Below are 15,110 nucleotides of genomic sequence, written 5' to 3' on the forward strand. Positions count from 1 at the left end.
TAACAGTGTGCTCAGCTTGAGCGTACTTTACTGCATCGGCCCGTTAGTGTAGCTGGGTTCAGAAAAGGTTTGGATAAATTCTTGCAGGAACTTGCAGTAACTGCTATTAATCAAGTTTACTTAGCTAATAGCCACTGCTATTAATTGCATCAGTAGCATGGGATCTTTTTGGTGTTTGGGTACTTGCCAGGTTCTTGTGACCTGGTTTGGCCTCTGTTGGAAACAGGATGCTGGGCTTGATGGACCCTTAGTCTGACCCAGCATGGCAATTTCTTATGTTCTTATGTTCTTATTCTTCTACACTCTGTTTCTTTCTTAGAAGATGTATACATTTTTATTCCGAGTGCAGTGGCTGGCAAAACTCCAATGCAGATGGTGTAGAGATAAGATACGAAGGCAATTCCTAGCTAGGCTGGCTTCGTTGGTGAAGTACAGAGGTAATAGGGTCCCAGCTAATTACAAATATACTTCTCCTGAAAAATGCCAACTATTGTATTACCTCAGCTTGCAACTATAATGTCTCAACAGATGAACACAACTTATGTTTATGGAACATACATAAAACATATAATCTAGGCGTACATCATTCTCTGGGACTAAGATGAATATGTCACAGCAACCAGAGACATCTAGGAGTTATGATAAAGTATTTTGGTCTTGCTGAAGGTTTGTCATCACTCAGCATAATTTACCCTGGCACTTCCAACACTGCATTTCACTTATTTTCCTGTCATAATTGTAATTAACTCTTGCAGGCCTTTGCAAAGTTACTCCTTCAGCGACAGTCCGACTGCCAGCACCTCTCTTCCCTGCTCGGTCTACCTTCGGTTCTTTCTTCCTACACGTTTCACAGCTGCGAGAGATAGCGCTGTACTAATTGGCCTCTGTAGGGTTGTTTCTAACAGGGTGTTCCAGTCCTGGTTTTTCCTGTTGCATTACATGAAGTCTTAGTCCCTAAGTAGGGTCTACCTTTACATGCATCAGTGAGGCAAAAATAGGCCTGGATTAGCGTGTTTGGGTTTCTCTTGGTGAGGAGGCAACTCTAGGCCTCGGCAGTACACTTAAATACACTGGAAGACTGCAATATACTTACATTTTAGCAATAATTAATTTCTATATTGCAATAGGCAGACATAGCTACTTGTAAACATGTCTGTACAAGAAGTTCAACTTCTTCTTTATTTCTCAAATACTAAGTTCCTCTTAATAACATTTTCGTTCATCAATACAAGCCATGGTTGTTTTTGTTGTATATTGTTTCTTTATTTAAATCTTTTGGCGATTAAATTCAGAATTCGGGGACACAGACAAGCATAGTGTATTCAGCCATAAAGCAGGGTCCTGTGTCTGCAATAGTCATGTGAACATGGAGAGGAGTCTAGAAAACAGCAGCCTCCTTTCTCATCTCCCTCATTTCATGCCATTGAGATGCATTTACCCTTATTTTTAAAAGCTGAATTTTATATGGAAGCTCTTGAGTTTCTTTGTTCTCAGAAAGTGGCCCCAGTATACTCTGCACACAAATGACTTGCAGGAGGTTTCAGAGCTGATGCATGGTATAGTTATTATTTACATGACCAGTCAATCACCTCCATTGTCCTTCAGGCCAGGCAGTCACAGCAGTGTCCATCCTTTGCGAAAACTGAGTTTTAAGGCCAGAAAAAGAAGCCATGGACCAGTTGGTCTGGCTAACCCAGCCTTTTACTGTCATGTAAGTTCTTACCTAAAAAGATACCCGTAACCAAACTGTAAGCCTATCAGTTTGATATATTTGCTTACTGGTATGTCAAGTCATTATTATTTTATATATATATTATATTTTTTCAATTTTCCAGTTTTTGCACCGATTTGTTAGATTCTAATGCATTGACTCCAGCTACTTTTGATCTTTCCTTTGTATGTAGGGAAAAATGGAGTAATACAGCATTAGGGCTCCTTTTGTGACAATAGCTGTGAGAATACTAAGCGTGAATTCCATAGTGAAGATTACCTGAGATATACTGTAGCTCTTGTTGCTTCAGAGCAAGTCAAATAAATTCCATATTTCATATTTCATATTCTCTTTTTTTTTTTTTCCTTTGCATCATTAAACTAGAATAATAAAAACATACTTGGTTAAAATCTTGTCTACCATAAAGGAAGTGTTTCCAGATTTTGCTAGTCTTCCTTCTTGATCACTGAATGCTATTATCATATTATCATCAGTGATAATATGGAAGTATTTGAAACATGTAATGCTCAGGTTTAAAGATTATACAGGTAAAAAGCGGAGATTTCCAGTTATGATGTTTCAAAAGCTACAATTTAGCCCCCATTTTTTTAAGTTAAGTTGGGAAAATACTGTATTCTCTCTCTTAAATGTACTGTAAATAGCTTTCTCCAGAGTAAAGATGACAATAAAACTGTAGGAAAAATGTTTTGTTTTGATATTTGTCTATTGCATATTATTAGGCGCCAACCTCTGTCAGTAGCAAAATACAATTTATGCCTGTAACATTCATCATGTTGTATCCCAACAGGCTTGGCGGAAACGCTGGTTTGTGCTACGGAGAGGGCGGATGAGTGGGAACCCAGATGTTCTGGAATACTACAGAAACAACCATTCCAAGAAACCCATTCGGGTCATAGACCTCAATGACTGTGAAGTGCAGAAAAACACAGGGCTCAATATCATCAAGAGGCAGTTCCAAAACAACTTCGTCTTCATTGTGAAAACCACATGCCGTACGTTCTACCTCGTGGCGAAGACGGAAGAAGAAATGCAAAACTGGATGCACAACATCCACCAGATCTGCAACTTTGGACATTTAGAGGATGGCACAGGTAGGAAAGGAAGGAAGTGGGGGACAAATCATTCTTGAGTGGCACAAAGAAAGAGATGAGAGTTGGTAACATGCACTAGATAAAAGAAGCAGTCTTGCTTTGTATTCATGTTCCAACCATTCACGAGTATTAGAATGTGACTGCTTAGGTCAGAAGGCTCATGCTTGCATGGAGGAGAAAAACATACACCTTTTATTTGACAGTCAGTGTTCTCTTTGAAGAAAAAGTAATTGTACTTGGAAAGTTATTTCAGCCATCTGTGACAAGGTAGAAATATTATTTGAGAATCCATTGCTAAAATATAATGGAAATTGGTGAAGCGCACAATGACTCTAAGGGCCTTATTTAAAAAGGGCTTTTCCTCAGCTTCTCCCTATGGAAAAAGTTTTCTTGACTGACGCCCTATGAGAGGTGTCCCAACCTTTTTAGTGAATAAGATCTTAAAAGGGCCACAGTATATTTTCAACCTTTCCTAGGAAGTTTTAAAAGCAAACTTCTTGGTATTTTCCCTCTCCCTTCTTCTGTAAAATTAAATTTGCTTACTTAAACACAGTCAAGTACTTGAATACTAACAGGGTAGTTTTCAAAGGAAAATGCAAACATACTATCTTACAGGCCGATACAGTAAGGACGCGGAAGAAAGAGTGCAGTAGTGCCAGGTGCACCCTCGTTTGCCGCACGCACAGTCCGGATCACATACCGCTCGATACAGTATTTAAATGGCATGCAAATGCAAGCCGCATCCATGAAGCGTCCATGAAGCGCAATCCATTTTACTGTATAGAGCGCTATACAGCGCTCTATACAGTATCCTGGGTGCACTGGTACCGGTCATTTCAAATGTCATTGCAAATGACATTTGAAATGACAGGTACCAGGAAGTGGATACAGGAGAAGGGCTGATGCAGTTTGTTTTGTTGTCCTGTGCAAATGATTGCTTCACTGCCTCACCCCCTCACCCCCCCGGGACAAGACCTTTAGAGGAGCCAGGATCGGGCAAACTTTCCCCCAGCCCCCGCTCACCTGCCCTGGCCGCATCCATGGGTGCCGGTCTCCCGTGCGGGCGCTCTGACAGCTCCGGAGCAGCCCCAGTCCTCTCTCCCCTCCTCCCGGGGGCAGCCAGCGGCGAGAGCGGCTTCAGCAGCCCAGGACGGATCGGGCGCTCCCCATGCGAGGCGGCTTCCAGCAGCCCTCGCCAGCGAAGGTGCATGAGCGCACACCGTGACCTCAGACGTCCAGCCAGGCACTCAGGTCACGGCGTGCATTCGTGCACTCATGCACCTTCGCCGGCGAGGGCTGCTGGAAGCCACCTCGCATGGGGAGCGCCCGATCCGCCCCGGGCTGCTGAAGCTGCTCTCGCCGCCAGCTGCCCCCGGGAGGAGGGGAGAGAGGACTGGGACTGCTCCAGAGCTGTCAGCGTGCCCGCACGGGAGACCGGCACCCATGGACGCGGCCAGGGCAGGTGAGCAGGGGCTGGGGGAAAGTTTGCCCGATCCTGGCTCCTCTAAAGGTCTTGTCCCGGGGGGTGAGGGGGTCAGGCAGTGAAGCAAGCATTTGCATGCGCTCATGCACCTTCGCCGGTAGGGGCTGCTGGAAGCCGCCTCGCATGGGGAGCGCCCGATCCGCCCCGGGCTGCTGAAGCCTCACAGGAAAATTTGCCCGTGAAATTTCGTCTCTCTCTGCTGGGGCTTGCCTGACGCTCCACACTAAGCAGGGGTAAGGGTAGGCGGTAAATTAGCAGATTAAACACGCGGCAAAACTGCAGGTTAAAAAGGTGATAATCGGGGTGCATGTTACTGGATCGGAGGGAATAGCTAATCCGATTGTTTACATATCATATACATGCCGCGAGCAGAAAGGGTTACCCGTTGATTTCAAGAAGCGGTAAGGATGGGTTAAAAGGGATAGTGAATCGCGGGTTGGACTTACGCGGCCAAATTGTGGGTACAAAGCGGGTTAGAACAGGGTAACCGCGGCCACGCTTTACTGTATCGGCCTGCTAGCAATTTTTAAAAGCCCATTTACCCGCATTAAGGCACACAATATAGGCAAAACCTATTGACAATTGAATAGAATATATTATAGCAATATTCAAAAGCCTCAACCAGATGTACCAACTTTTGGATGGAATCTTAAGAAGGCCTTGACTACTTGAACAAATATTTTCAGCTGGTAAACTAAAACAAAGGGAGTAGGGGTGGGAGAACTTGGAGGTGTTTGAGGGGCTTATAAAACCCGTAGAACTTATAGAATAGTTCTGAATGTTTCATTAAGCATTTTGGGTTTCATAAAGACTTCTGAGCTGTAGAAACTTTCCCAAAAATGTATTGATTTTTCTAGGGGTATTTTGTTATCTACTAAGTTGCTATATAGAACAGTGGTTCTCAACCTTTTTCCCATCGTGACACACCTGAAGACCACGCTTACATGTGTGACACACTGCTCATTACAATTCAAGGCGGAAATAAAAAATAAATGTCCTGTATTATTTTTATTGTTAAGAATAAAAGATATGTATTCTGAGTGAACAGAAATTGCATAAATAGTAAACAGCCCACACCAAAACAGTACCAATTTCCAGCACTTAAACAGTAACCACCTTACCTAAGAAAAGGCAACACTGAAAATATTACACCAGGCCTTAAGACACTAATACATCTCCTATTAGGAAAACGGACCAAGTCAGGCTGCTATAGAGCCCTACACAAACTACATGCCAGCAAAAAACCTCACCTGAATCACATGTGCTGACCCTCACCTAACAAAGAATAAAGAGACCAAAACGCATAACCAGAAGCATGCAGACAAAAACTGAATTGGAAACCGCAACAAGCCAGAGTCTCTGTATGCAGTGTAATAAAGGAAAAAAAGAAACATCACCAGTCCTTATAAAACAAATCAAGAAATATAAAATCAATAGCAGCAAAACCATACTAACAATAAGAACAAATTATTTCAAAATAGCTGATGAATGGAATATCCAATAATAAAATCTCATATCAAAAATTTCTAGATACCAATAAAATATTTCAAAATAGCAGACACAAAGACCCAGTAATGAAAAATAATAAGGATACAAAAAATGTTTTGCTCTGCATACCTGGGAACGTTTGATATCCAGGTGCCCTGAGATTGTTTTGAATTAGCAGGAGGAGGGATAGTTTGCTTGCAACTTTCTCCTCTCTCTCTCTCAAACTGGCTCTCAGTCGCTCACATATACACATGCTTTTTCTCTCTCACTTATATAGGCTCTTAATTACACATTTACACACATGGGGGTGGATTTTACGCACGGATTTACGCACGCAGGACCCTCGCGTGCCGGCGCGCAAGTCCCGGGGCTTTCGAAACGGGGAGGGAGGGGGCGTGTCCGGGGGCGTGGCGCCGGCCCGGGGGCGTGGTCGAGGTCTCCGGACCACGCCCCCGGGACCGGAGGACGGAGCGGGGCTGCCGGCAACGCGCGCAAAGGTAAGGGGGGGATTTAGATAGGGCCGGGGGGGGTGGGTTGTTTAGGGGAAGGGAGGGGGAAGAAAAGTTCCCTCCGAGGCCGCTCCGAAATCGGAGCGGCCTCGGAGGGAACAGGTAGGCCGCGCTGGGCTCGGCGCGCGCAGGTTGCACAAATGTGCACCCCCTTTGCTTGCGCCGACCCCGGATTTTATAAGATACGCGCGGCTACGCACGTATCTCATAAAATCTGGTGTACTTTTGTTCGCGCCAGTGGCGCGAACAAAAGTACCGGCGCGCGTATTGTTTTAAAATCCGCCCCATGCTGTCTATCTTTTCACGCTTTTCACAGGCTTTCAATCACACACATACATGCTGTCTTTTTCTCTCACACACATTCACATGCTTACAAACATGCTCTCTCTCTCTTTCTCTCACTTACACACATGCTCTCAATCACATACTCACATGCTCCCTCACCTAAACCAGCTCTCAATCTCACACAGACACACATACTGTCTCTTTCTCTCACTTTCACACATGCTCTCAATCTCATACTCACATGCTCTCTCACCTAAACCAGATCTCAATCTCACACAGACACACATGCTCTCTCTCTTACTTATACACACAGGCTCTTAATCATACATACACATGATCTCTCTCACACACAAAGGATCTCAATCACACACATATACTTTTTCACACAAACAGGTTTTCAATCACAAACTTACATTCATGCTATCTCTCACACACAGGTTGTCAATCACACACATACTCTCACATATACAGGCTCTCAATCATTCACATAAATGCTATCTCACACACACACACACACACACACACAGGATGTCAAACACACATGCTTGCTCATTCACTCACTCCCCCCCACCCCCCCGAACTCTAGTGGCAGCAGCAACAACCTCCTTCATTTTCAGCCCTCACGGAGAAAGGAGTCCCATCGGCCACGAGGGTTGACGTTGTTCCTCATCTTACTCCGACCTGCGCTGCTCATTTTTTAGGCCGCGCCTCTCCTTTTCTTCGGGCCGATGCTGCCTGCACTAGCATGGTCTCTAGTTCCTGCGCACACACCCGCTGCTCACCACTTTCTATTCCAGGCTGCGGGGGGGGGGGGGGTGCGGGAAGAAGAGAGCATGTCTGTGCCACTGATTCTAGCTGTTCTGCCGCGTTCCGCCCGGGCTGTCAGCATTAAGCCCGGGCGGAGGACCTATTTTGGTTGGGTTCTCAACCGGTGTGTCGCGACACATCAGCTGGGTCAGCGGGGGACCTGGAAGTGTGGCGACATAACTGCGTGTTCTTGGCGACACACTGATGTGTCGCGACACACCGGTTGAGAACTGTTGATAGAGAAGATGTTGGCAAATAAACACCACTTAGTCCACCGAGTATACAAAATTGAATCCAAAATAGCCACGTGTGGTTTTTCTCACCCTATGTCCTCAGCACTCATAGTAAACCATCCTGTCTGCTAGTGGCTGGAACTGCCATTGGGTACACTTATAACAACCAGTCCTTGGCTGTGGAAAAGAGAGATCTTCTGTTGATTGAACAGGCCCCTGGCTTTTGTTATCTTCTAGTACAGAGAAAAAAACAAACTCAATAACACTTTTTCAGAATGGTCTATTTTGTCAGAACCGTAGAAATAAAGGCCAATAAAACTGAAACTTTTGATGTTCTAGACAGATATCAGTTTATCAAAGCACATCTTCTCATCTTTATTAAGCAGTTAAAGTGACTCATTGAAGATCTCATAAAATGTGGGTGTTGGACTTCTGATTCCCTAGAACTTCTCTGACTCATAGTGCACATTTGCCTGAACCAGGCTACAACATCTCCTTAGGCTGCAGGGAAGGCAAAAACTACTACTAGCATGTCACTTAAAACCACTGCAACTATTACAAAGTGCCGCAGCAAGACTCTTAGTAGGATCTAGGAAATATGATCACATTACACCCTCACTTATTGGTTACCAATACAAGCCAGAATCCACTATAAAGTATTAACGATAATATTCATCCAATTCCAATAACATTGGCTTGTTAGGCGTGTATAGATTACAATGTTAAGACTCTAGTGACAACCATGAACTTAGACAGTTTACACATACAGAGTGTTTGGGTCAGAGAATACATTCCAAAACCTCCCTTTTTGTCTTAATAAAGAATAGAGATACTGAATTATCATTTATTTTTTGGGGCCATAGCTAGTATTAGGTGTCAAAAACCCGGTGAGACAAACACTTAGTATATACTTTAGTTTCCCTGACCGGAAGACTTTATCACATTATTGTAATCAGGAATCCTGTTTTTCATTTATTTACAGTACAGCAAAGGAGAATTTCAGCACATTTTGGTGAAAAGAGTTCCTGAGATAGAATCTATCAGTGCCTCTCAGCTAATTAAGCAGCGGACACAAACACCGCTCCCTATCATCAAACCCCAGACTCAGTGAAAGGACAAAGAACCAGTGCACCCTAATACCAGCTCGTCACACTCAGATTACTCAAATAAGGACACAATGTTACATGTGCCGCCTGCGGCAGCCCCACAACACAACCCTCTCACCTTTTCACACGGACTCCAGCTCCTGGTTCCTCGTCGCTGGCGGCAGTGGGCCGCCAGCTCCGACCTTGAGTTCCCTCCGGTGCCTCCGGCCCTGCCACGCTACCCAGTGTTACCAGCCAAGATGTCCCTGTTCATCGGGCCTCTCCGCGTGGCCCGCGGAGAGATGCCGCCATCAGCGCCATGCCCCTTCCTAGGCGCACGCGTCAGTTCTTTTAAAGGGCCCGTGGCGGGAACCTGGCCGCAGACCCGTATGCTGACGTCAGACTCTTCAGTGTATAAAAGCTCAAGTCTCGCTCCATAGCGTTGCCTTTGCAACAGGTCTCCTCATACTCCTCATACTCGTTGCTGATCCTAGAATCGTCTTTTCGTTGTGTTCCTTTTTTCCTGTGGTTCCCGATTCCTGTTCTCCTTGTTTCTGTTTCGTCTGTGTGTTGGACTGATTCTGGATTTGACCTCCGCTACGCCTGACTACTCTTCAGCTTCTCTCCAGCCCCGGACCTCTGCTACACCTGACTACTCGCCAGCTTCTCTCCAGCCCCGGACATCCGCTATGCCTGACCACGCCTGCCTTCTCCGTGCTCTGACCATTGCCTTGATTGATTACGCCTGCCTTCTTCGTACTCTGACCATTGCCTTGATTGACTACGCTTGCCTTCTCCGTGCTGACCATCGCCTTGATTGACTACGACTGCCTTCTCCGTGCTCTGACCATTGCCTTGATTGACTACACTAGCCTTCTCTGTGCTCTGACCATTGCCTTGATTGACTACGCCTGCCTTCTCTGTGCCCTAATACGTACACGGAGCTCCGGGGCTCAAATATATTTCGGCCAGAAGCGCTGATACCCGCTCTGAATCAGTGCCTACTGTGGTCATCTCCTTTGGCATTGACCAGATGTCGGCGTAAAAAAAGCAGGGATCCACGATTGTGAAGGCTCCGGTAGGAGAGATGATGTCAACATTTCCCTTACTTTCGCTTTACATTTAGTATGCGGCATCTTATGCCGTATTTAAGTTGAAAATTTACAAGAAAACTTCAGCGGAGAGTGCTTTTTTTACTTCCATCTCAAAACACAAACCATCTACCCCCCTAGCAGTGGACTCTCCTCCATCTTCTGGCAAGCCCTGCGGGAAGACTAAAGGATGAACTGGCACATCAGGTGGTTCCCACAACTTTGAATGTCCTAATCAGGTTTTCCCACCGCATTGATGAGGGATTCCTGGAGTGGGCCCAAGAAAGCAAGGCCTTAAGTAGTCTGGTTACCCTGGCACCCCACTTTTAACTTCCGCTAGCACCACCATTGGTCCCTGAAGCTAAGGCATCAGAAGAACCCATACAGTTGAGCTGGTCTAGACTTCCTCTTGCAGAAAAACTCTGGAGAAGACAGCAAGGCCTTTGCCTGTACTGTGGCGAGCAAATTTGATTGTCCCATCAATCTTCTGCCTGGAACCATGCCCCCCCGAGGGCATACCTATCCTGTCGCTTCCCAAGACCAAGGCCATGACAGAGTACATCCTGGAGCAGGGTTCTTTTTTGTCACAAAAAGGATGGATCTTTAAAACTGTGTATCGACTACCGCGGTCTGAATGCGATCACTCTTAAGGACAAGTACCCTCTGCCCTTAATATCAGAATTGTATGATCGGTTACACGGATCCTCTACCTTCACCAAGTTAGACTTACGCGGAGCCTATAACTTGGTGCGTATCCGCCCTGATGACATCTGGAAGACTGCTTTCAACACCAGAGATGGACATTACAAATATTTAGTGATGCCCTTCAGCCTTTGTAATGCACCTGCAGTTAATGAAATCTTCTTATACATCAAAGTTGTGGCGTACCTGGATGACATTCTTATCTTCTCGAAGGACCTGGCCACACACCGTACCGATGTTTGTACTGTACTTCAGCGTCTTCGGGAGAACTATCTGTTTGTGAAATTGGACAAGTGCCTGTTTAAAAAATCCAGCCTGCCCTTTCTGGGGTACATAATCTCCCAATAAGGGTTCTCGTTGGATCCCATGAAACTAAAAGGAATGCAAGACTGGCCACAACCGTGGGCCTGGGCACTTCAACGTTTTCTAGGATTCACGAATTACTACCGCCACTTCATACCGCACTACTCTACATTGGCGTCTCCTCTTACAGCTCTGACCCGTAAGGGTCAGGACACCCGAAACTGGACCCCGGAGGCTGTTTTTGCCTTTCATCACCTCAAGGAGGCTTTCTTAACTGGATCCTGTCTCCATCATCCGGACCCTAATCGCCCCTTCCTGGTTGAGGTAGATGCCTCTGCGATTGGAGTGGGGGCAGTCCTAAACCAACACTCTGCTTCCAGATCCGTGGTCCCGTGTTCCTTCTACTCGTGCAAATTCTCTGCCGCAGAACAAAATTACAGCATTGGAGACCGCAAGTTATTCGCCATCAAGCTGGCTTTGGAGGAATGGCGTCCATGGCTAGAGGGCGCCCAACATAAATTTACAGTGTTTACAGATCATAAAAACCTGGAACACTTGAGCGAAGCCCAATGTCTCAATGCCCGTCAAGCCCGATAGGCATTGTTCTTTTCCAGATTTAACTTTGAGCTTCGCTACCACCCGGCAGAGAAAAATCTCCGGGCGAATGCCCTGTCTCGTTCATTCGAACCTGAAGACAAACCCGATGAACCCGGTCATATTATTGACCCAGCCTGCAGTTGCCTTTCGGCTACTCATCCTGCTCCTACGGGGAAAACGGTGGTGCCCCGTCGATTCCATGAAAGTGTGCCCCAGTGGGCACATGACTCTAAGTTTGCCAGTCAACCAGGGCGAGCGCGAACCCTAGCACTGCTTCAGCGTTCTTCTGGTGGCCCACTATGGTCTCTGACGCTAAAGTATATGTCAATTCCTGCAGTACCTGCGCTCAACAGAAACCCCCAGTCGGGCAACCTTGGGGTTTACTCCAGCCACTCCCAGCTCCTGAAGAACTGTGGACACATCTTTCCACAGATTTCATTGTGGACTTACCACCATCTAAAGGCCACACGGTCATATGGGTTACAATTGACAGATTCTCCAAAATGGCCCAATTTGTTCCACTACCGGGCCTACCATCTGCACCCAAATTGGCATGCCTGTTCTTTTGACACATCTTCTGACTACATGGCTTACCCAAGGACATTGTTTCTGATAGAGGCCCGCAGTTCATTGCCAGATATTGGTGCGCCCTTTGTAAAATGTTTGGCATTATCATCAGTTTAACAACAGCATACCATCCTCAAGCCAATGGACAAGCCAAACATACAAACTGCTCCTTGAAGTCCTTCCTCCGCGCATATATAAACTATCGTCAGGACAATTGGTCGGAGCTTCTTCCTTGGGGGGAGTTCTTGCCGCTGCCATGGGTACATCGCCCTTTTGCATCGTTTATGGGTAACAACCACGACCACCGCTACCCTTACCATTGTCAGTGGCTTCTCCTGCTGCGCAAGCTACTGCCAATGCCCTCAAGGCACTCTGGAACCAGATGAATCTTCGCTTACCCCAGGCCGCTTCCTGGGCCAAGAGATCTGCTGACAGCCATCGACACTCTGCTCCTGAGTTCCTTCCTTCCTGGCCAGAAATTCTGGTTAAGCACCCGTTATATTTGATTCAAGATACCTTCTCAGAGGTTTGTACCAAGGTATATTGGACCTTTTCTAATCATTTGTCGTGTCGGACTGGTAACCTACCAACTCCGGCTGCCGCCTACATTGGGAATCCACAGTAAGTTTCACGTATCACTCCTAAAACCGGTGGTCCGATCCTGGCCTTCACGAAAGGCTCCTGCACCTCCTCCACTGGTCGTGGAGACCAACACCACTTACAAGGTCCGCAAAGTCCTTGATGTCCGCCATAGGGGCCGCCGGTGGGAATAACTCCTTTCCTGGGAGGGTTACGAATCTGAAGAAAATTTGTGGGAGCCAGCCTGTAACATCCTGGATAAGAAACTCCTCCTCCAGTTTCATCGTGCCCATCTGGGCAAACCCAGACCTCCAAGGGGGAGGGGGGGGGTTAATGTTACATGCGCCAGCCGCAGCAGACCCGCGGCTCAGCCTCCTCACCTTTTTCAACGTGATCCAGCACCTGTTCCTTCGTCTGGCGGCTGTGGGTCACCGGCTCCTTCCTCGGGCCACCCCTGGGACCTCCAGCTCTGCTATAGTTCTTGATGCTCCGCGTCAGGACTCTCCACGTGGCCCGCAGAGAGACACCGTCCTGACCATCGCTGCACCCCTCCCTAGGCGCCGTGCACGCGCACAGCTGATCCTTTAATAGGGCCCGTGGTGGGAACCTGGCCGCGGCCCCAGATGATGACGTCGGCTAACCTCTGGTATATAAGGCCGGGCTCCGCTCTCTCAAATTGCCTTTGCAACTGGTCCCCTCGCTAGTCGAGTACTCGTTGCTTCTTCTGTTCCTGGTTCCCAATCCTGATTGCCCTCGTTCCTGTTTCCTTGTTCCAGTGTTCCTGTTCCTTCATCTCTCCTTCGGATTGCTAACCTGGTTTGACCCTGCATTGCCTGATGATGCCATTGCCTCTCTCCAGGCCCAGAACTCTGCATTGCCTGATTACTCCGTTGCCTCTCTCCAGCCCCGGACATCTGTTTACCTAACTACTCCATTGCCTCACTCCAGCCCTGGACCTCTGCATCGCCTGACTACTCTGTTGCCTCTCTCCAGCCCCGGACCTCTGCATTGCCTGACCACGCCGTTGCTTCTCTCCAGCCCTGGATTTCTGCTTCGTCTGACCATCCTTTGACTCTCTCCTTGTCTAGACCTCAGCCTTGCTTGCCACTGCTTCCAGACTGCCACCAGCCCAGAACCCAGCTTGCTTAAAGACGCCTCTTCAGCCTTTGTCCTAGACGTGGTTCATTCAGGCTTCGACCTGTTCTTGCTTGGGCGCTGTCAGATTGTGTTCCTATTGGCGCCCAGGTCTCCGGGCCTCTGCCTCGTCCAGTGCAGACTGATACCTACACCAGTTGCTGCCTCTGGGCTGACCTCGATCCATCCATCGATGACCACTGTCGGAGGCCACCTAAGTCCAGCTGGCCCCGGCACCCAAAGGCTCAACCCGTAGGGAATGAGGGCTGGTATTGGTGAAGCGCCAGCCAGCTTCCGTCCGTCAGCCCTCTCTGCCTGCCGATGGTGGGGACCCCGTAGGATCCCTCCTACAGGTAGCATCAACCCCACCTCGACCCAAGGGTCCACCTCCGGCGCAACAATATCTCTACGATTGTTTGCAAAACCTAAAGCTATACTTACACTTGGAAATAGAAAAACCTACCATGCCTCAACTTCTTAATGACCTCAAGGAAGGTCTTAGACAGCTACTTCACTGGGTATACAAAGTATTTGATACCATGGCTAGGACCTCTGCAGTGTCAATTAGCTTGGTTAAGAGCAAGTAATATCAGGGAAGATGTTCATGAAAAACTTGCAGATTTTCCATGCTTGGGTGATCACCTTTTCGGTGATAATTGAAAGACACAGTGGCGCAGATTAAAGAACATAATGTAGCAGTTCAATCCCTATCGTCACAGTACGAGAAAGGAACTACTGGCCACTGATTCTACCAGCAGTATAAACGTCCATACTACCCTCAGAAACAATTCCACTCCTACCAACCCTACCGCCCAGCTTACTATCAACAGAGCCGACAGCAAACACAACAAACCCCACAAAGGGGACCTGCAACCCTATGAACATCGAAGATGCAGTTGCAACCTTCCATGAAACCCCAGTAGAGTTTTTAACTATTCCACTGCCACGGCCACAAATATCTGTTAGAGACAGGATACAATATTTTCAACAAGCTTGGAAGAGATCGCTACAGACCAATGGGTGCTCAAAATAATTCAAAGAGCATATCATCTCAGTTTTCAAAACCAACCCAAGTTTCCTTTTCTAGAGTCACAACCCACAACCAGGAGACACAAAAATTGATCACCTAGGGAGCAATACAAACCATTCCGACTTAGGGATGCAACAAAGGATACTATTCCCATTACTTCCTCATCCCCCAAAAAAACAGGAGATCTCCGACCAATTCTAGACCTCTGGTCCTTGAACAAACATCTCTGTTGGGAAAAATTCAATATGGCATCCATGGGCACTATTTTGTTCTTCATCCAGCCCTATGACTGGAAGTGTTCTCTCGAGCTGAAAGATGCATATGCTCACATCCCAATTCGTCCCTTCTGTTAGTGTTACCTCTGCTTCCTGGTGCTTCACTTCCATTACCAGTA

The 15,110-nt window shown here is 47.1% G+C and overlaps 1 protein-coding gene across 5 annotated transcripts in view; it reads left to right on the plus strand.

The window, feature by feature from the left end:
* The window catches only part of GAB3 (GRB2 associated binding protein 3), a 510,223-nt gene that overhangs the window by 262,417 nt on the left and 232,696 nt on the right, over window positions 1–15,110 (plus strand). For all 5 annotated transcript variants that reach the window (XM_029607883.1, XM_029607882.1, XM_029607885.1 and 2 more), the window contains exon 2: window positions 2,520–2,823. In XM_029607883.1, the coding sequence (XP_029463743.1) occupies window positions 2,520–2,823 (304 nt within the window). The remainder of the gene's footprint in view (window positions 1–2,519; window positions 2,824–15,110) is intronic.

This window comes from Rhinatrema bivittatum, chromosome 6 (assembly GCF_901001135.1).
Source record: "Rhinatrema bivittatum chromosome 6, aRhiBiv1.1, whole genome shotgun sequence".
Lineage (NCBI taxonomy): Eukaryota > Metazoa > Chordata > Amphibia > Gymnophiona > Rhinatrematidae > Rhinatrema > Rhinatrema bivittatum.